The 19,471-nt window shown below is 28.0% G+C and overlaps 9 protein-coding genes across 9 annotated transcripts; 6 read left to right on the top strand and 3 right to left on the bottom strand.

Annotated features, from left to right (window-relative positions):
- Positions 1–638: 638 nt before the first annotated feature.
- Positions 639–4,154, top strand: RPA135 (DNA-directed RNA polymerase I core subunit RPA135; the record flags this gene model as incomplete). The annotated part of the gene is made up of 1 exon (XM_011278865.1): positions 639–4,154. One exon carries the CDS (start codon positions 639–641, stop codon positions 4,152–4,154), a length of 3,516 nt encoding a protein of 1,171 aa, XP_011277167.1.
- Positions 4,155–5,271: 1,117 nt separating this feature from the next.
- PMR1 (Ca(2+)/Mn(2+)-transporting P-type ATPase PMR1) lies at positions 5,272–8,043 on the top strand (the record flags this gene model as incomplete). Its single annotated transcript, XM_011278866.1, has 1 exon — positions 5,272–8,043. One exon carries the CDS (start codon positions 5,272–5,274, stop codon positions 8,041–8,043), a length of 2,772 nt encoding a protein of 923 aa, XP_011277168.1.
- Positions 8,044–8,223: 180 nt separating this feature from the next.
- Positions 8,224–9,369, bottom strand: SUA5 (threonylcarbamoyladenylate synthase; the record flags this gene model as incomplete). The annotated part of the gene is made up of 1 exon (XM_011278867.1): positions 8,224–9,369. One exon carries the CDS (start codon positions 9,367–9,369, stop codon positions 8,224–8,226), a length of 1,146 nt encoding a protein of 381 aa, XP_011277169.1.
- Positions 9,370–10,669: 1,300 nt separating this feature from the next.
- On the top strand, positions 10,670–12,367 carry BN7_476 (sugar porter family MFS transporter; the record flags this gene model as incomplete). Its single annotated transcript, XM_011278868.1, has 2 exons — positions 10,670–10,814; positions 10,875–12,367. 2 exons carry the CDS (start codon positions 10,670–10,672, stop codon positions 12,365–12,367), a joined length of 1,638 nt encoding a protein of 545 aa, XP_011277170.1.
- Positions 12,368–13,471: 1,104 nt separating this feature from the next.
- BN7_477 (heat shock 9/12 family protein) lies at positions 13,472–13,849 on the bottom strand (the record flags this gene model as incomplete). The annotated part of the gene is made up of 1 exon (XM_011278869.1): positions 13,472–13,849. One exon carries the CDS (start codon positions 13,847–13,849, stop codon positions 13,472–13,474), a length of 378 nt encoding a protein of 125 aa, XP_011277171.1.
- Positions 13,850–14,620: 771 nt separating this feature from the next.
- On the top strand, positions 14,621–16,345 carry BN7_478 (uncharacterized protein; the record flags this gene model as incomplete). The annotated part of the gene is made up of 1 exon (XM_011278870.1): positions 14,621–16,345. One exon carries the CDS (start codon positions 14,621–14,623, stop codon positions 16,343–16,345), a length of 1,725 nt encoding a protein of 574 aa, XP_011277172.1.
- Positions 16,346–16,894: 549 nt separating this feature from the next.
- COX23 (Cox23p) lies at positions 16,895–17,260 on the bottom strand (the record flags this gene model as incomplete). The annotated part of the gene is made up of 1 exon (XM_011278871.1): positions 16,895–17,260. One exon carries the CDS (start codon positions 17,258–17,260, stop codon positions 16,895–16,897), a length of 366 nt encoding a protein of 121 aa, XP_011277173.1.
- Positions 17,261–17,704: 444 nt separating this feature from the next.
- NCS2 (Ncs2p) lies at positions 17,705–18,910 on the top strand (the record flags this gene model as incomplete). The annotated part of the gene is made up of 1 exon (XM_011278872.1): positions 17,705–18,910. One exon carries the CDS (start codon positions 17,705–17,707, stop codon positions 18,908–18,910), a length of 1,206 nt encoding a protein of 401 aa, XP_011277174.1.
- A 230-nt stretch (positions 18,911–19,140) lies between these two features.
- Positions 19,141–19,446, top strand: FYV6 (Fyv6p; the record flags this gene model as incomplete). Its single annotated transcript, XM_011278873.1, has 1 exon — positions 19,141–19,446. One exon carries the CDS (start codon positions 19,141–19,143, stop codon positions 19,444–19,446), a length of 306 nt encoding a protein of 101 aa, XP_011277175.1.
- Between the last annotated feature and the right edge of the window lie 25 nt (positions 19,447–19,471).

Here is a 19,471-nt window from a genome sequence, read left to right on the forward strand (position 1 = left end):
GAACTCCTGGTAGTTAACATATTTCCACCAACTCCTGGTACTTAACAAAGTTCCATGAACTCCTGGTAGTTAACACTCAACTTTGTACCAATTGACAAATTTCCATGAACTCCTGGTAGTTAATCAATTTCCATGAACTCCTGGTACTTAACAAATTTCCATGAACTCCTGGTAGTTAACATATTTCCATCAACTCCTGGTACTTAACAAAGTTCCATCAACTCCTGGTAATTAACACTCATCTTTGTACCACTTGACAAATTTCCATGAACTCCTGGTACTTAACAAATTTCCATGAACTCCTGGTACTTAAGATATTTCCATGAAATCCTGGTACTAAACAAATTTCCATGAACTCCTGGTACTTAACAAAGTTCCATCAACTCCTGGTAGTTAACAAATTTCCATGAACTCCTGGTAGTTTATATACAAACTCCGAATATATCCGGGTAAAGCTCATCGGCCATCACAATGACATAAGCAACTGTGCGCGAATTACGTAACACATATTTTTTTTTTTCTTTACCTGATAAAAAAAAAAATTTTAAATATGAAATCATGTATAAAGATCTATTTGAATTACTAAGATTAATCAACTCTTCTGAATAGTTGAACACAATTATAATACATTGTTAGTCATGGGTGCTCCTCAACCGTTCAGAACAGCCCATTTCAAGACTTTGGAACGTGAAAAACGTTTCCAAAATCCTCCAAAGGATAAATCTGCATACCCATTATTAGAAGAAGCCGTTAAACCTCATGTTGGTTCTTTCAATGCATTAACTGAAGGTCCAGATGGTGGGTTATTAAACTTGGGTGTTAAAGATATTGGTACCAAAACAATCTTTGATAGTAATGATGTTGATAGATTAGGTAACAAATTAAAGATTAGAGTTGATTCTGTTCAACTTGCTAAACCTTCTGTTCCAAATAATGATAAGTTATCAATAGATAGAAGAACTTGGCCATCTGAAGCAAGAGAAAGAATGGTTTCTTATAGAGGTAAATTATTAATCAAAGTTTGTTGGTCTGTTAATGATGAAGAAGAAGTTAGTGAAATTAGAGAAGTTGGTCAAATCCCAATTATGTTAAAATCAAATAGATGTCATTTAGAAAAATTATCACCAGATCAATTAGTTGCTCAAAAGGAAGAATCTGATGAATTAGGTGGTTATTTCATTGTTAATGGTATTGAAAAATTAATTCGTATGTTGATTGTTCAACGTCGTAATCATCCAATGGCTATCATTAGACCTTCTTTCACAAATAGAGGTGCTTCATATTCTCAATTTGGTATTCAAATAAGATCTGTTAGACCTGATCAAACTTCTCAAACAAATGTTTTACATTATTTAAATGATGGTAATGTTACTTTTAGATTTTCTTGGAAAAAAAATGAATATTTAGTTCCAGTTATGATGATTTTAAAAGCACTTGTTGAAACTAATGATCGTGAAATTTTCGATGGTATTGTTGGTTCAGATTTAGATAATTCTTTCTTAACTGATCGTTTAGAATTGTTATTAAGATCTTTTAAAACATATAAATTACATTCAAATCAAGAAACTTTAGCTTATCTTGGTGATAAATTTAGAGTTGTTTTCAATGCAACTCCTGATGTTTCAGATGTTGAAGTTGGTAAAGAAGTTTTGAAAAGAATTGTTCTTGTACATTTAGATTCAAATAGAGATAAATTTAGAATGTTATTATTTATGATTAGAAAATTATATACTTTAGTTGCTGGTGATTGTTCACCAGATAATCCAGATGCTACTCAACATCAAGAAGTTTTATTAGGTGGCTTCCTTTATGGTATGATTATTAAAGAAAAAATTGAAGAATATTTAAATAATATTAGATTACAAATTCAATCAGATATAAATCGTGGTATTGCAATAAATTTCAATGATAGAAAATATATGTCAAGAGTATTTATGAGAATTAATGAAAATATTGGTCAAAAATTACAATATTTCCTTTCAACTGGTAATTTAGTTTCACAATCTGGTTTAGATTTACAACAAGTTTCAGGTTATACCGTTGTTGCTGAAAAGATTAATTTCCATCGTTTTATTTCTCATTTTAGAATGGTTCATAGAGGTTCTTTCTTTGCTCAATTGAAAACTACTACAGTTAGAAAATTATTACCAGAATCTTGGGGTTTCTTATGTCCTGTACATACTCCCGATGGTTCTCCATGTGGTTTATTAAACCATTTTGCTCATAAATGTTCAATTTCTACTCAAGCAAGTGATGTTTCAAAAGTTCCTGAAGCTTTAAGTGCATTAGGTGTTTCACCAGCTCATGTTTTCGCTGCAGGTCCAAATGTTGCTTGTGTTCAATTAGATGGTAAAATTGTTGGTTGGACTACTCATGATCAAGCAAAGATTGTTGCTGATACTTTAAGATTCTGGAAAGTTGAAGGTAAACATGGTTTACCATTAGATTTAGAAATTGGTTATGTTCCACCTTCTGCAAAAGGTCAATATCCAGGTTTATATATTTTTGGTGGTCATTCAAGAATGATGCGTCCAGTTCGTTATTTACCATTAGATAAACAAGATATTGTTGGTCCATTTGAACAAGTTTATATGGATGTTGCAGTTACACCAGAAGAAATTGAAAATAATGTTCATAGTCATGTTGAATTTACTCCAACAAATATTTTATCAATTTTAGCAAATTTAACACCATTTTCAGATTTTAATCAATCTCCAAGAAATATGTATCAATGTCAAATGGGTAAACAAACTATGGGTACTCCAGGTGTTGCATTAGTTCATAGATCTGATAATAAATTATATAGATTACAAAGTGGTCAAACACCAATTGTTAAAGCTAATTTATATGATGAATATGGTATGGATAACTTCCCTAATGGTACTAATGCAGTTGTTGCGGTTATTTCTTATACAGGTTATGATATGGATGATGCGATGATTATAAATAAATCTGCAGATGAAAGAGGTTTTGGTTATGGTACAGTTTATAAAGTTGAAAAAGTTGATTTATCACAATCAAGACGTCGTGGTGATCCAATTACTCAACATTTTGGTTTTGGTACTGATGAATGGCCAAAAGAATGGAGAAATTTCTTGGATACTGATGGGTTACCAATGATTGGTGGTAGAGTTGAAGAAGGTGATCCAATTGTTGCATATTATGATGAAACTGTTGGTAAAACTAAAGTTAAAACTTATCATTCATCAGAAGGTGCATTTATTGAAGAAGTTAAATTATTAGGTGATGATAATGGAGATTCAGAATTCCAACAATTAACAATTAAATATAGAATTACAAGATCCCCATTAATTGGTGATAAATTCTCATCAAGACATGGTCAAAAGGGTGTTTGTTCAAGAAAATGGCCAACTGTTGATTTACCATTTACAGAAACTGGTATGCAACCAGATGTTATTATTAATCCACATGCTTTCCCATCTCGTATGACTATTGGTATGTTTGTTGAATCTCTTGCAGGTAAAGCTGGTGCATTACATGGTATTGCACAAGATTCTACACCATGGACATTTAGTGAATCAGATACACCAGCAGATTATTTTGGTGAACAATTAAGAAAATCTGGTTATAATTATCATGGTAATGAACCAATGTATTCAGGTGCTACAGGTGAAGAATTAAGATGTGATATTTATATTGGTGTTGTTTATTATCAAAGATTAAGACATATGGTTAATGATAAATTCCAAGTTCGTTCTACAGGTCCAGTTAATTCATTAACCATGCAACCTGTTAAAGGTCGTAAAAGATCTGGTGGTATTCGTGTTGGTGAAATGGAACGTGATGCATTGATTGGTCATGGTACAGCATTTTTATTACAAGATCGTTTATTAAATTCATCAGATTATACTCAAACTTCAATCTGTCGTGGTTGTGGTTCATTATTAGCAACACAAACATCAGTTCCAAGAATTGGTGCAGCAGCAACTATACGTTGTCGTAATTGTTCAAGTAAATTTGAACATACATCAACACAAGCTGATGAATCAAGTATTTGGGAAGATGGTCAAGGTAATAAATTTGTTGGTGGTAATAATACTACAACAGTGGCAATTCCATTTGTTTTGAAATATTTGGATTCAGAATTAGCAGCTATGGGTATTCGTATGCGTTATAATGTTGAACCAAAATAGAAATTTAATGATCAAATCATATAATACAATATAATATCATGGGGGGAAAGCTAAGGAAATTTTATATAAAGGTGTTAGATTGAAGAAATTTCCTGTGTATTTTTAGTCTTTTAGCATAAATTTGGTTTTTTAAAAATGTAAATACATTCAAAAGTTAATAAAATAAATTGTTGTAGCTTTAAATTGCGCCTATAGTATTAACTACAGATTAACGTATAATGATTATGGGAAAAAAATATGATTGCAAATATAGACAACTTTCAGAGAATGTATTGTTATCAACATCCATCTGGTGCGAAGTTGTTATATAGGCACTATTTATTAGTAACTTGTACAGTTATTCACTTCAACTTTATAGCTTAAATCAACCAGTACCACCAACTCCATATGGTACTTTGCTTCTGTGGTTTTTTCACTAAAAAGGATTAGTAGAATATTACCGCCAGTTAGTCAGTAACAAAAAAAGAATGCTCACTATCCCTAGACGAGTGGTCTCAAAGCGGCTTTGCATACATTGGAATCAATCTATCATTTATCAATGCTGATTTGAACAAAGAACAATAGTAGTTTTGACACCAGTGGTAATTTTTCCTTATAAGTTTTTTTTTTCTTATTCGCGACTGATTTTTTCAATTTTCTTCGCGCTTTTGATTTTCCGATCAAAATTTTGAAAAACAAAAAACAATTATCGTGTTCTTTTAAGCGGTTGTTGATCTGATCTGTTGCTAATCTGGAGATTGTGAAGACTGATAGAAGTGTCAGAGTGTGTTAGGTATCCACTGGCTGCTCATATTATTCAAGCTATTCAAGTTATTCAGTGAAAGTCTCAGTTTTTCCAATCTAGATCTTTTCATATTTGTTGGCTGTACTCGTGGGTTAAAAGAAACATATCGGACTAGATAGATAAGCTCTGGTTCAATTCATATCTGCTCATTTTTCAAAAGAGTTTACATTCAATTCAATTTTATTGACACTTGCTATTATATTGGTATCACCATAATTGCCACTCATTAATCGCTTTTTCTTTCAATTCATCAAACACCCATATCATTATTATTCATATATTACCTAGTGATTTGAACATCGCTATTTCAACAATTCACATACATCCCATATAATGTCATACACAAAGGCTTCTGATAATCCATATGATATAGAGATGAACGCTCCTGTAAGGGCTGCATCTCCTTCACAAGATTCATCACCATCATTGGAATATAGTACATTATCAATTGAAGATACAGTATCAAAACTACGTACAGATTTACATTCAGGTTTAACATCTGTCCATGAAGTCACTCAAAGAAGAGGTTTACATGGTCTTAATGAACTATCGGGTGAAGAAGAAGAACATTTAGCTATAAAATTTCTTAAAACTTTTTATCAAGATCCACTTATATTATTATTGATTGGTTCTGCTGCAATCAGTTTCTTTATGGGTAATATCGATGATTCAGTTTCAATTACATTGGCAATTGTCATTGTGGTCACTGTGGGATTCGTTCAAGAATATAGATCCGAACAATCCTTGGAAGCTTTAAACAAATTAGTTCCTGCTGAGGCTCATTTAATTAGAAATGGTTCAACTTCTGATGTCTTGGCATCTCAATTGGTTCCAGGTGATTTAGTTCATTTTGACATCGGTGATAGAATCCCTGCTGATATTAGATTAACTCAAGCTGTTGATTTGCAAATTGATGAAAGTAATTTAACTGGTGAAACCGAACCTGTTCATAAGAAAACTGATCCTGTTGTTCCAAAAACTCAAAATGGTGTTCCATTAACTGAACGTGATTGTATTGCCTATATGGGTACTTTAGTTCGTGATGGTAATGGTTCAGGTATAGTTGTTGGTACTGGTCATAAAACTGCATTTGGTTCCGTTTTCGAAATGATGAATGATATTGAAAAACCAAAAACTCCATTACAAAATACAATGGATAAATTAGGTAAAGATTTATCAATTGTTAGTTTTATTGTCATTGGTATTATTTGTTTAATTGGTATTTTCCAAGGTCGTTCATGGTTAGAAATGTTTCAAGTTTCAGTGTCTTTAGCTGTTGCTGCTATCCCTGAAGGTTTACCAATCATTGTTACTGTTACATTAGCTCTTGGTGTTTTAAGAATGGCCCGTCATAAGGCAATTGTTAAAAGATTACCAAGTGTGGAAACTTTAGGTTCAGTTAATGTTATTTGTAGTGATAAAACTGGTACTTTAACTCAAAATCATATGACTGTTAAAAAAGTTTGGACAATTGATATGAATTCTGAAAGTTTAACTGTTGATAAACAAATTAACAAAGGTGCTTCATTAAAACAATATTTAACTGATGATGTTAAACAAACTTTAGAAACTGCAAATATTTGTAATAATGCTAAATATTCTCAAGAAGCTGCTAAATTTGTTGGTAATGCAACTGATATTGCACTTTTAGAAGCTTTATCATCATTTGAATTAGAAGATATTAGAAATACAAGATCTCGTACAAAAGAATTACCATTTTCATCTCTAAGAAAATTCATGGCTTTAACTGTTAATAGTGGAGATTTATCAAAACATGAAACTTATGCTAAAGGTGCTGTTGAAAGAATTTTAGAAAGATCAACACATTATATTACAAAAGAAAATAAAGTTGAAAAATTAACTTCAGATTTACATAACAAAATTCATGAAGCTGCACATAAATTAGCTTTAAAAGGTCTTAGAGTCTTAGCATTTGCTCATAATAATAAACTTTTCAAAGAACAACCTGAAGATTTAATTTTTGATGGATTAATTGCAATGAAAGATCCTCCAAGACCAAGTGTTAAAAATGCTATTGAAAGACTAGTTCATGGTGGTGTTCATGTTATTATGATTACTGGTGATTCTGTAACTACAGCTGTTCAAATTGCTAAAGAAATTGGTATGAATGTTAATGATACAGAAAAATCTGTTATTAGTGGTGATAAATTAGAACAATTAAGTGAAGAATCTTTATCACAAATTATTTCATCAGTTTCAGTTTTCGCAAGAACTACACCTGAACAAAAAGTTCAAATTGTTCGTGCTTTACAAAGACGTGGTGATGTTGTTGCTATGACTGGTGATGGTGTTAATGATGCACCTGCATTAAAATTAGCAGATATTGGTATTAGTATGGGTAAAATGGGTACAGATGTTGCAAAAGAAGCTTCAGATATGGTTTTAACAAATGATGATTTTAGTGTTATTTTAAATGCAATTGAAGAAGGTAAAGGTATTTTCAATAATATTCAAAATTTCTTAACTTTCCAATTATCAACAAGTGTTGCAGCATTATCATTAATTGCAATTGCTACATTTTTCAGATTACCAAATCCTTTAAATGCAATGCAAATTTTATGGATTAATATTTTAATGGATGGACCACCAGCTCAATCATTAGGTGTTGAACCAGTTGATCATGAAGTTATGAATAAACCACCAAGAAAAAGAGATGCAAGAATTTTAACAGAAGAATTATTTAAAAGATTATTATCAAATGCAATTTTTGTTATTGTTGGTACAATTTATGTTTATATTAAAGAAATGACACAAGATAATGAAGTTACAGCAAGAGATACAACAATGACATTTACATGTTTTGTTTTATTTGATATGTTCAATGCATTAAGTTGTCGTCATTCTACAAAATCTATATTTGAATTAGGATTTACAAATCAAATGTTTAATTTTGCAGTTATTGGATCATTATTAGGTCAATTATGTGCAATTTATATACCATTTTTCCAATCAATTTTCCAAACAGAAGCACTTTATTTTAGTGATTTAGTATTTTTAACATTTATTTCAAGTTCAGTTTTCATATTTGATGAAGCAAAGAAATATTTTTCAAGACAACGTCGTGATGTTTATTCAGTTGTTTAAAAAATTGAAATAAAGTGAATGAAAGATGTGGATATGATGATTAGAGAAAAGCATTCAATGGCATTATTTATAGACAAAATAAAAATAAGAAAAGAAAATAAAATAAAGATTATATATTATATATATTACAATCATCAATGTAGGTACTCTATTAATATTAACATGAATTTATGATTAAGTCTATATAGTTTCAGATGCAGCTTTATTTAATCTATTCATAATGGCTAAACCTTCATTTTTTTCATCAACACTTTCAACAAAGATTAAATCAACACCTAATTCATCAATTTTTCTTAAAAATGAAAAAAGATTTGAAGAAATTTCTTCTTTTGATTTACCTAAATGATCCACTATACCATTAAATTTATTTCCTTGGAAAAATTGTGTAGTTAATAAAGCAATTTTTTTATCTTCAAGAGAATTTTCACTTATATATTTCTTTATAGTTTCTTCATTATTAACTAATATAACTTTTGCAGTTGGAGAATAATGTTTATATTTCATACCAGGAGTTTTAACAGGTTCATTTGGATCACTTATTTTTTTAGCAACTTGAATATTTTCCCAATTTTTACCACCAATTTTTTTAATTTCTTCAAGACTAACACCACCAGGTCTTAATAACATTGGAGGATTACTTAACCCATCTATAACTGTTGATTCAACACCAACATTTGAAGCACCTCCATCCAAGATTAAAGGTATTTTACCTTGTAAATCATGATATACATGTTGTGCTAAAGTTGGAGAAGGTCTTGTTGAAGCATTTGCAGATGGAGCAGCTATTGGAACTTGACTTAGATGTATTAAAGCTCTTGCTATTGGATGTGAAGGTAAACGAACTGCAAAAGTTGGTTGATTTGCAGTAGTTAATTTTGATAATTTATTTTGATTATCATTATTATTTATTGGTAATAAAATTGTTAATGGACCAGGCCAAAATTCTTTAATTAATGGTTTATAAATTTCAGGTATTTCTAAATTGAAGAATGAATTAATTTGTGATATTGATGATATATGAGTTATTAATGGATTATCAGCAGGTCTGTTTTTAGCTTTATATATATTTTTTATAGATTCATCATTAAATGAAGATCCACCTAAGCCATATACAGTTTCTGATGGGAATGCAACAACTTGATCTGAAGAAGATAATATTTTAGCAGCTTTTAATAAATTTTTTTCAGTAGATTCATCATTTATTGTTAATTGATCATTTGAATCAAAATGTATAGCTGATTTAGAAACTGGTAATATTTCAGTTTTGAAAGTTTGAACTTCAGCTTTTGTTGACATTTTGCAAATAAATTTACCAAATCTATTCATAAAAATTTTTTGAGATGTTATAAAAAGTAAGTAATATCTTTTCAACGGTTTTCTCGATAAGCCATAGTTGTACTAAGCTCATCGGGTTTACTAATTTTTTTCAATTCTGGAAGATTACATAAGTAATACTGACACTATTTCTGTCATTTTAGGATATTTACCAATTACCACCACAAAGACTAAAAAGACTAAAAGACAAGGAGTTTGTATTAATAACAAGAGGAGGTGTATTTATAATGTTGTTCAAGTGTTTGAGTGGTATTAGTATTAGTCCTGTATCAAATCTCGATTTGTGAACTCAAGTTAATTGGTCGATCCATCGTAAAATTAGTCCGAAATTCGAACCCCATATATTCGCAACAATTATTAGCGATTCACAAGACATGAATGACTCTTTAATGACTGGACAATGGATTAATATTCTTGTTTATTGTTGATTGTTTGAGATAATTTAAGAGCAACTGGTGAATGATCCTTAGAAATCGGACAAATTAAAGCAAATGTGCAAATGTCACCAAACTTTAATTATGTCTCGGTATATTATCGATTATGTATACCCCAAAACTTTAGGACAATTCCCAGGTAATGATGTATTGGTAATTTGGTAAATGTTTGTAAATCTTTCGTATAATTTCATTCTTTTTACGATAAATAACAGTCATTTTAAATTATAGATTGGGGAATGATATTCAGGAGACAAAACCCTGTACAGTTACTATCAGATCATTATATGGAATAATTAGAAATAAGGATAAACCCATGATCCCTATACACTAAATATTATTATCCACATTAATAAACGGGTTATGTTTGTATTCAAAATGCCTTAATCATTTCGCCAAAAAGGAAGTAAGTGAAAGCAGTTTAGTTCAAGTTGCATGATAGTACCCCTGATGTCCTGGAGGTTTAAAGCATCTACGTCAATCTCGATTCAAACCCCTAAAAATAAACCAATAAAACCAATCGATTTCAAAATTAAGAGACGTCTTTCAATCGTAAATCTTTTCTTTAAGCCACTCCACATTCAAACTTTAAAACGTTAATTTGGTATCTAAAGAAATTTTGGACGTGTTGTTTATACATAGAAAATATTAAACCATATAGATAAAATCTGGACAAATAACACTAAACAAAAAATTAACAGTTCAACAATTCATAAGGCATCATTAGAAATGGGGAAATGCTTTAAATAATATCAAATATGTATATAAATAATCTTATAAATCCTTTAATCATATGAAAATCATCACCTATTTTGTTTATTCAATCAACAATTTCTTTATTATTCATTAATTTCAATATGGGGTTAGAAAATAATAGACTTGTTAGAAAATATATCAATTTTGATGAAAAAACTGAAGGTTCAACCACTTTAGCTATCCTTATTGGATTATTTGCTGCTTTAGGTGGTGTTTTATTTGGTTATGATACTGGTACTATAGTAAGTAACATATTCTATTTATTAAAGATAATTCCACTAACACTCTTTTAGTCTGGTATTTTAGCAATGCCATATGTCTTGAAAACTTTTCCTGAAGATAATCCAGGTTTAAATGGTGAAGAAGGTGTATTTTCATCAAGTGAACATTCATTAATTGTTTCAATTTTATCAGTTGGTACATTTTTCGGTGCCTTGGGTGCTCCATTATTATCTGATACTATAGGTCGTCGTTGGACTTTAATTATTGGTTCTGCAATTGTTTTCAATTTTGGTATAATTTTACAAACTGCTGCAACAAATATTAATTTATTAGTTGCTGGTAGAGTCTTTGCAGGATTAGGTGTTGGTATTATTTCTGCTTGTATCCCATTATATCAAGCTGAAACTGTTCCTAAATGGATTCGTGGTGCTATTACTGCAGTTTATCAATTTGCAATTACAATTGGATTATTTTTAGCTGCAATTATTAACCAGGGGACTCATAAGATTGATAATACTGCTTCATATAGAGTTCCAATTGCTATTCAATTTTTATGGTCTTTAATTATTACAACTGGTATGATTTTTTTACCTGAAACTCCAAGATTTTATGTTTCAAAAGGTCGTAATGATGAAGCTGCAGCATCATTATCCAAGATTAGAAGATTACCAATTGATCATCCTGCTTTAACTGATGAATTGGGTGAAATTATTGCAAATTTTGAATTTGAAAATTTACATGGTAAAAGTGGTTGGTTAGATTGTTTTAAAACTAAAAATCATCAATTAAAAAGATTATTTACAGGTGTTTTCATTCAAGCTTTCCAACAATTAACTGGTATAAATTTTATTTTTTATTTTGGTACAACTTTTTTCAAAAATTCTGGTATTGAAAATGAATTTTTAATTCAAGTTGCAACAAATATTGTTAATGTCTTTATGACAATTCCTGGTATTTTACTTATTGAAGTTCTTGGTCGTAGAACTTTATTAATGATTGGTGCTGCTGGGATGTGTGTTTCTGAGTTATTAGTTGCAATAATTGGTGTTGCAGCATCATCAGATTCAAGTAATAAAGCATTAATTGCATTTACATGTATATTTATATCATTTTTTGCTTCAACATGGGGTTGTTTAGCTTGGGTTGTTTGTGGTGAAATTTTCCCATTAAGAACTAGAGCAAAATCAGTTGCAATGTCTGTTGCATCAAATTGGTTATGGAATTTTGCTATAGCATATGCAACACCATATTTAGTTGATGATGTTGATGGATCAGCAAGGTTAGGTGTTAAAGTGTTTTTCATTTGGGGTGGATGTAATTTCCTTTGTTTCTTTTTTGCATATTTCTTTGTTTATGAAACTAAAGGTTTATCATTGGAAAGTGTTGATGAATTATATGAAACAATTCCTCGTGCATGGCAATCTAAAGGCTTTAAACCAACAGAAAATAAATTTTCAAAAGAATTGGGTCATCAACATGGTGGTAGTGTTCTTGAAGCTGGAAGTGGTGATGAATTAGCTGAAAAGGCACAAATTACAAATGTTGAACGTTTACCAACTGGTCAAGATTCTGTTTAGACATTGACAATTTAATTCTAATATATATATTGATTATATATGTTTTGATATTTTTTCTAATTTAATTTAATAGCTAATAATAATTGATATTGTTTTTAATGATTAATTGTAGTACATTGTAGTGATTATATAGTGCAATTGTTTAAGCTATGATCATCCAGGTCACAACAATTAACCCTTATATTCTATTTTTTCAATTTCAAGTTTAATAATATATATTAGTAAACTCAAACCTACTGTACTACAATAAAATTTATATAAAAGTTCAAGCTATTAATACAATACTGCATTTATATGGGGTTAAATATATTACGTAATCAATCCCCAAAAATTTAATATAAACCTCAATTTTAAGCTAAGTTTTGGTAGAATGCATATTATATTACCTACTAGATCTGATCTAATTAATATCTAGTTTATAGTTGTACTATTTTTAATACAATTTTCCATAAAAAGTTTTCAGATTTTAAAATTTCAAAAATATTATTAACCTTATAATTTTTATTTTTATTTTAAAATTAAAGTATTTGAAAATTTCTAAATTTTTTAATTTTCTTTGAATTACACAGTTTTAATAATATAATAATAATTTATAAAAGATTGGAAGTATTTAAAGCTATCAAAATCATATAGTTTTGTATTAAATAAATGAAATATATCATGTTCAAATAAGTACCCAATATTCAATGCTGACTAAGCAATTATAAGCAAATATACTTGGTACTAGATAATCATTCTTAAATTAACCATAAAAGTAAAGTACATATATTAAACAGGTTATTATAACTTTAGTATACACAATATACACAATATACGTACATAATAATAAGTATCAAGTATAGCCATATGCTAATTAAATACATGGTGTTATCTTACGTCTTATTGTTTCCATAAAATTAGATTGTACATAATTGATAGATACCACAGAAATTGGTTACATCATAGTTACTTAATCACTTAATAATAATCATAATCGTATATTCATTTATTCTTTATAATATAAAAATCAAAACATAATAGCAGATATAATAGCAGATGATAGTCTTGTAGCATATAGTTAATTGATAACTAATTGATTTGATTTAATCTCGACTGACGTCTCGATTAAACACCTTTACTACCAGCACTTGAATCAACACTTGCATTAGCAGATTCTTTAGCACCAGTTAAAGTATTTGCAACATATTCAGCAGCATTATTTAATTGATCTTTTGCAACTTCAACATATTCACCAGCTTGTTGAGTAACTTGTTCAGTTAAAGTTGGACCTGATTGAGCTTTTGCATCATCATGACCTTTTTGAATAGCATCACCAAATTTTTGAGTATCAGATTTTGCTTCATTTGGTTGTAAATTTTGAGCAACTTTATCAGTTGCTGAAGTTAATTGTTCTTTACCTTGTTGTAAAGCAGATTTTTCTTGTTGTGGAGTTAATTTTTCTTGAACTTTATCAGAGAAATCTTTTCTACCTAAATCAGACATGTTGTAATTGTTGTTGTAATATAATAATCAATTGTATCAATTGTTGATGTAGAAAGAATAACAATCAATATAACAAGAAAAGAGGATATTGTAGAGTATTTATATAGGAAAGTATAGCCATTAATTGATATGATGATGTGATGATGTTACATAATGGCTTAAATAGCAATCTAGTTGTTGTGGTTGTTTGATTGCTATTGGTTAGAATTGCCCCCTGTACATTGATTGCACTAGTAATTGTCAGTATTGTGATTACTAGAATATTCTGTGGATACGTAATTGAGTAAATCAATAGCAAACAATAGAAACAACAACAAAACTAAACAACAGATAATTGAATAGTAAACAAATGAACTAAATAATGAATTAACCGCTGAGTAGGGTTATATTGCATTTATATATTGATGATGATGATGTAATGCATTACATAATACAATACTCACGTGACTATTACATAACCAATTACATAATCAAAGATATTCATTTTAAACGCCGGTAAGCGCAACAGGGCATTTTTACCCGTTAATTTTAAATCTTCTCGTTTTTTTTAGTCTCTTAAAGATTCTCATATTAAAGCATTCGCGTAATTTTTATAGTAGTGGTTATATCGTCAGTTAAATATCCTTATGTATTCTTATTCTTATTACTTTTATATTATATTTGCCATCATATCATCAACTATATTACAAGTATAACCATACTATAACTGATACAACTGTTACATCTGTTACAATAGTACATACAATAGTACACACAAATAGTACATCCACTATGCCCATTCATAGGCAATCTGAAATGCGGCCCATAAATCAAGGTATTAATACTGCAAATATAAATATAAATCAAGATAATCATATAGATTCAAATGAAAACATTCATTATAATCATATAGATCATATAGATCATACAAATCATCAACAACAACAACTCCCCCATACACATTATCCTGATTATAATATGATTTCAAATCAAGATCAAATTCAAAATCATTATCCTTTACAATATCCATTACAATATTCAAATAATGATAGATTTCAAAGAGCAATGTTAACTCCTTTACCTCCTCCACCAATTCATCCTCAAAGAGATAATCATGATAATAATGACATCCACAACACTGCTCCTTTACCTCCTCGTCATTTATATAGAAGAGGAAATTTTAATCAAGATTTACCTTCAAGATCTTCTACGTTAAGTGTTAATAGAGATACTGGTAATGTTTCTTATTCAACTTTTACAAATGATTCTATTCATTTAAATAATTCTATATTAAGAAGAGTTATTCAACCTCAATCAAATTTTAATCATCATCAATTAATTAATCCATCTTTTGCAAATTCAAATGAATCTCATACAATACAGAATCAAAATACCAATAGAAATCATAGTAATAATAACAACAATAATGCTTCAACTTTTAATTTCTTAAATGATATAAATAGATTATCTTCACAATCTTTATATAATGATTTAAATCATGAACAAATCTTGGAACAACAAAATCATCAAAGAAATTTAAGAAATCCTTTATTTCAAAATCATTATGATCATTCAATACCAATAAATTTATCAAGATCAACAAATTTAAATTTAAAATTTAATGAATTTTTGAAATATAGAAGAGAAAAGGGTAAATTATATAATGATTATCAAATTGGAAATTCCAAAAAAAGACATATAGATGATGATCATAAACCATTTGATGAGTTCCAATTCCCAATAACAAGATGTCAACCATGTTCATTTATAAAATCTGGTTTTATATTCAATTTAAAAAACTCAAAACCAAATGAAATCCCTTTTAATTTATCATTTATTTCAATTAATTATAATGAACATTTAATTAAAGGTAATTTCCATTTTGAACATTTATATTTAATGAATCATTGGTTATCAGAAATTGCACCAAATGATAATAAAATTATATCAAATAATAATATGAATTCATTTAATTTTATTGGTGAAATTATTGATTTTGAAAAAAAAGATTTAAGATTTAATTCAAATTTTATAAATAATGATATTAACTTGAATTCAAATGATGAAAATTTTAGATCAAATGAAAATTTAAAATTAATTTATAATGATTGTATCATTAAAAAACAATTACAAAAATGGAAATTTTTAAAACCTTTTAAAAATTTAAAAATTAATGATTTAATTTCAATTTTAAATTGTAATAAATGTTTAACAAAATTACAAGAAAATTATATATTAATTAAAATTTTCATTGATAATGATATACAAGAAGATGAAGAAGATAAACAACCAATTTTATTAGGTTGTGTTGATAGGAAAACTGGTGATATTGAATTGATTTCCACTCAAGGTAGACAAAAATCAATTATTGAAGATTATTTAAATAATAATCATAATGGTAATCATCATTTAAATGAAGATGATTTAAAATTTAATAATTATTCAAATAATGAAGAAGTTATTAAATTATCAATGAAATGTAAAAAATATGTTTCACCAAGTTTAAAGTTTTGCTGAGAAGGAAGATGAAGATAAAGAAGAAAAAGTTATTAATTCTCCAAGTTTTTAATGTTTATTTATGATATACAAAAAAGTTTTTAAGTTTAAAGAAGTGGATAAGAAAAAGTTTATTAAAGGTTTTAACTAGTTTTGACATTAAGTTTTATATTGTTTTTTAATTATGAAGTTGTGTGATTTGTTTTATATTTTGAATTTTATATTTTCTTTATTTTGGATTGGATGGTGGTTCTTTTTGGTTAATGTTATTACTAGTTTTTGTTTGTTTTTTGGATTATTATCATATCATATATTGACATTTGGAGAAAGTAAAGAAGAATAAGATTGTTTTAATTGTGTGTTTACCTATTTTTTTGGATTATTATTATAGTATAAAGGTTGATTTATATATTGGGGGCAAAGTTTTATAAATAATTTTATTGAATTAATACATATAAAGTGATTAAATAACACTCATTCGTAACATTATATAATTCATAATTCATTAATTATACTTTATACATGATATCCCATTCTATTTACATATAATCACCACACCACGCTTCTCTTTTACCATGCTCTATCAGTCATTTTATCACCTCTTCTTCTTGCCATCCATTCTTTTTTACATTCTCTATAAGCTTTAAAATATTCAGTACACATACTTCTATCAAAATTATTTTGTTCAAGACATTTAATACTCATTGCAGAAGTTTGTGAACATGGATCATAAAATTTTGATGGTCCTTTATTTGCAAAATTTTGAATATTATATTCTGATGTTGGATTATCTGGATAAAATTTATATTCATTAATTGAACCCTGAGTAAAATTTACTTTATCAACTTCTTGTTGAATATTTGGATCAACTTTAGGAGTGGTTTTTGAATCAGTTTTTGAATCAGTTTTTGAAGAGTCTTTTGGAACTTCTGACATTATGATACCAAATAATTTAACAATTAATATAGTATAAAGATAACAATATCAACCAATATACCTTATAACTTTTGTTTAATAGATCACTTGCTAATAGTTTATATCGAGACAAATTGATTTCTTTTCTTTTCTTGATTTTCGCGGGAAATTTTCTGTCATTTTTTTTTAAACGGTTCAAGATTTTTTTTAATACTCATTGATTTAATTTATATAGATTTATACTAGATTTATACTTTTGTTTATTGAAAATATGCCATCAAAAACAGAAAGTATAGATCTTGGACTATGTTCCAGATGTAAAAAGGAAGATGCTGTTACTTCATCCAGAAAAGAAGTTTTTTGCAAGTGAGTTTGACACTATTATTACAACACCGAGAAGAAAAAGACTAACCATAGATTAGATCATGTTTTATAAGATTTATTAGTGGGAAACAAAGAAAACAAATGGGTCATGATAAATTTAAAGTTAAGTTTGGTGATGATTTTACTCCAGAAACTGTATTATTCCCTATTTCATTTGGTCCTTCATCTATTGTTTTATTAGATATTTTAATTTCATTATATAAAGAACAATTAAGAAATCCAAGAGCTAAATTAGGTTTTAAATTATTAATTATATTTATTGATGATTCTTCAATTAATCCATATGAAAATAATGTTAATGAAATATATAAATCATTGGAAATTCTATATGAATTATCAAAATTTCAAATTATTTTCAAAAAAATTGATATAAATTCATTCATTAATAATAAAAAATTATTAAATAAAATTACATTATTTAAAGATTTTACAAGTTTTAAAATTCCAAAAGATTTAAGTTCAATAACTTCAATAAAAGAAATATTAGATGTTACTCCAAATAGAGCTTCAAAACATGATTTAATTCAAATTATTAAAAAGGAATTAATTAAAAATTTCGCATATGTTAATGATTGTAAAACTATAATATGGGGTCATAATATGTCAAGATTAGCTGAAGAAGTTATTTCATTAACTGTTAAAGGTCGTGGTGCAGAAATTTTTTTAAATTTAACAGATGGAATTGAAAAATATAATGAAGATTTTGAAATTGAACATTTACATCCTTTACGTGATATTTCACAAAATGAAATTAATATATTTATTAATTTACAAGAAATTTCAAATTTAATCTTGATACCGAAAGAAAAAACTGATAAATTAATGGTTAAACAGAAAACTATAAACGAAATTGTTGGTGATTATTATACATATGTTGATACTGAATATGATAATATTGTATCAACAGTGGTTAAAACAGGTTCAAAATTAGTTGAGCCTATTAAGAAATATGACCATAAAAATTGTTCAATTTGTAAAGGTAAAATTTATAATGATCCAATGAATTGGTTAAGAGCTATAACTTTTAATGAATCTATTGAACCTGAAAATGAATTGGAATTTGAATCATTGAATGAATGGAAAGAAGCAAATAAAGAAGATTTATTAGAATTAGAAAATAGTGAAAAATTCCCAATTGATATATGTTATGGTTGTTCAGTTACTTTAACTGGAACTAAAAAAAGTTCTATCAATTGGCCAATTCATGATAATAAAAGAAGTAAACAAGAAATTTTAGATGAATTCATAATAAGTGATGAGGAAGAAGAGGAGGAAGAACAAGTTTAAGTATAGATATTTATTTATAATTATTATAATTTGTGTATAGAGTATAATATATTAATGTTTTGACATAAAAGGAAAGGTTACGAAGCCCATGGAGATGTATATAAACAAAAGATTTTAAGTATTATACTATTGATAAATCTATTATCAAGAACTATACTATCCACTATATACTATTATATTACAATACAATCAACAATTGAACCCAAGATCAACTACCAATTCCAATCCCAATGTCCAGGTTCATTCCAGAAGGTAAAAGTGATTTAAAATCTCTTCAAAAATCAGAAAATGAAGCTGCTAATAAATTTGCAACAGAGAAAGAAGCAGAAGAAACACCTTCCTTATATGATCAGATGAAAGCTAATTATATAGCGAAAGAAAAGGCATATGAGGATAAAGTGAAGGCGAAAAACCAATCTCATAAGATTGATGCAAGAGAATTGGAATTTTATAATCAATTACAACGTGAAAAAGAAGCTAAAGAAATGGAACGTAAACGTCAATTGGATGAAGAATTAGAAGAATTTACAAAGTAAGTAAAGTACAAATCAGTCATGATGA

This window comes from Wickerhamomyces ciferrii, contig 00008 (genome assembly GCF_000313485.1).
Source record: "Wickerhamomyces ciferrii WGS project CAIF00000000 data, strain NRRL Y-1031 F-60-10, contig 00008, whole genome shotgun sequence".
NCBI classification, from domain to species: domain Eukaryota; kingdom Fungi; phylum Ascomycota; class Saccharomycetes; order Phaffomycetales; family Wickerhamomycetaceae; genus Hansenula; species Hansenula ciferrii.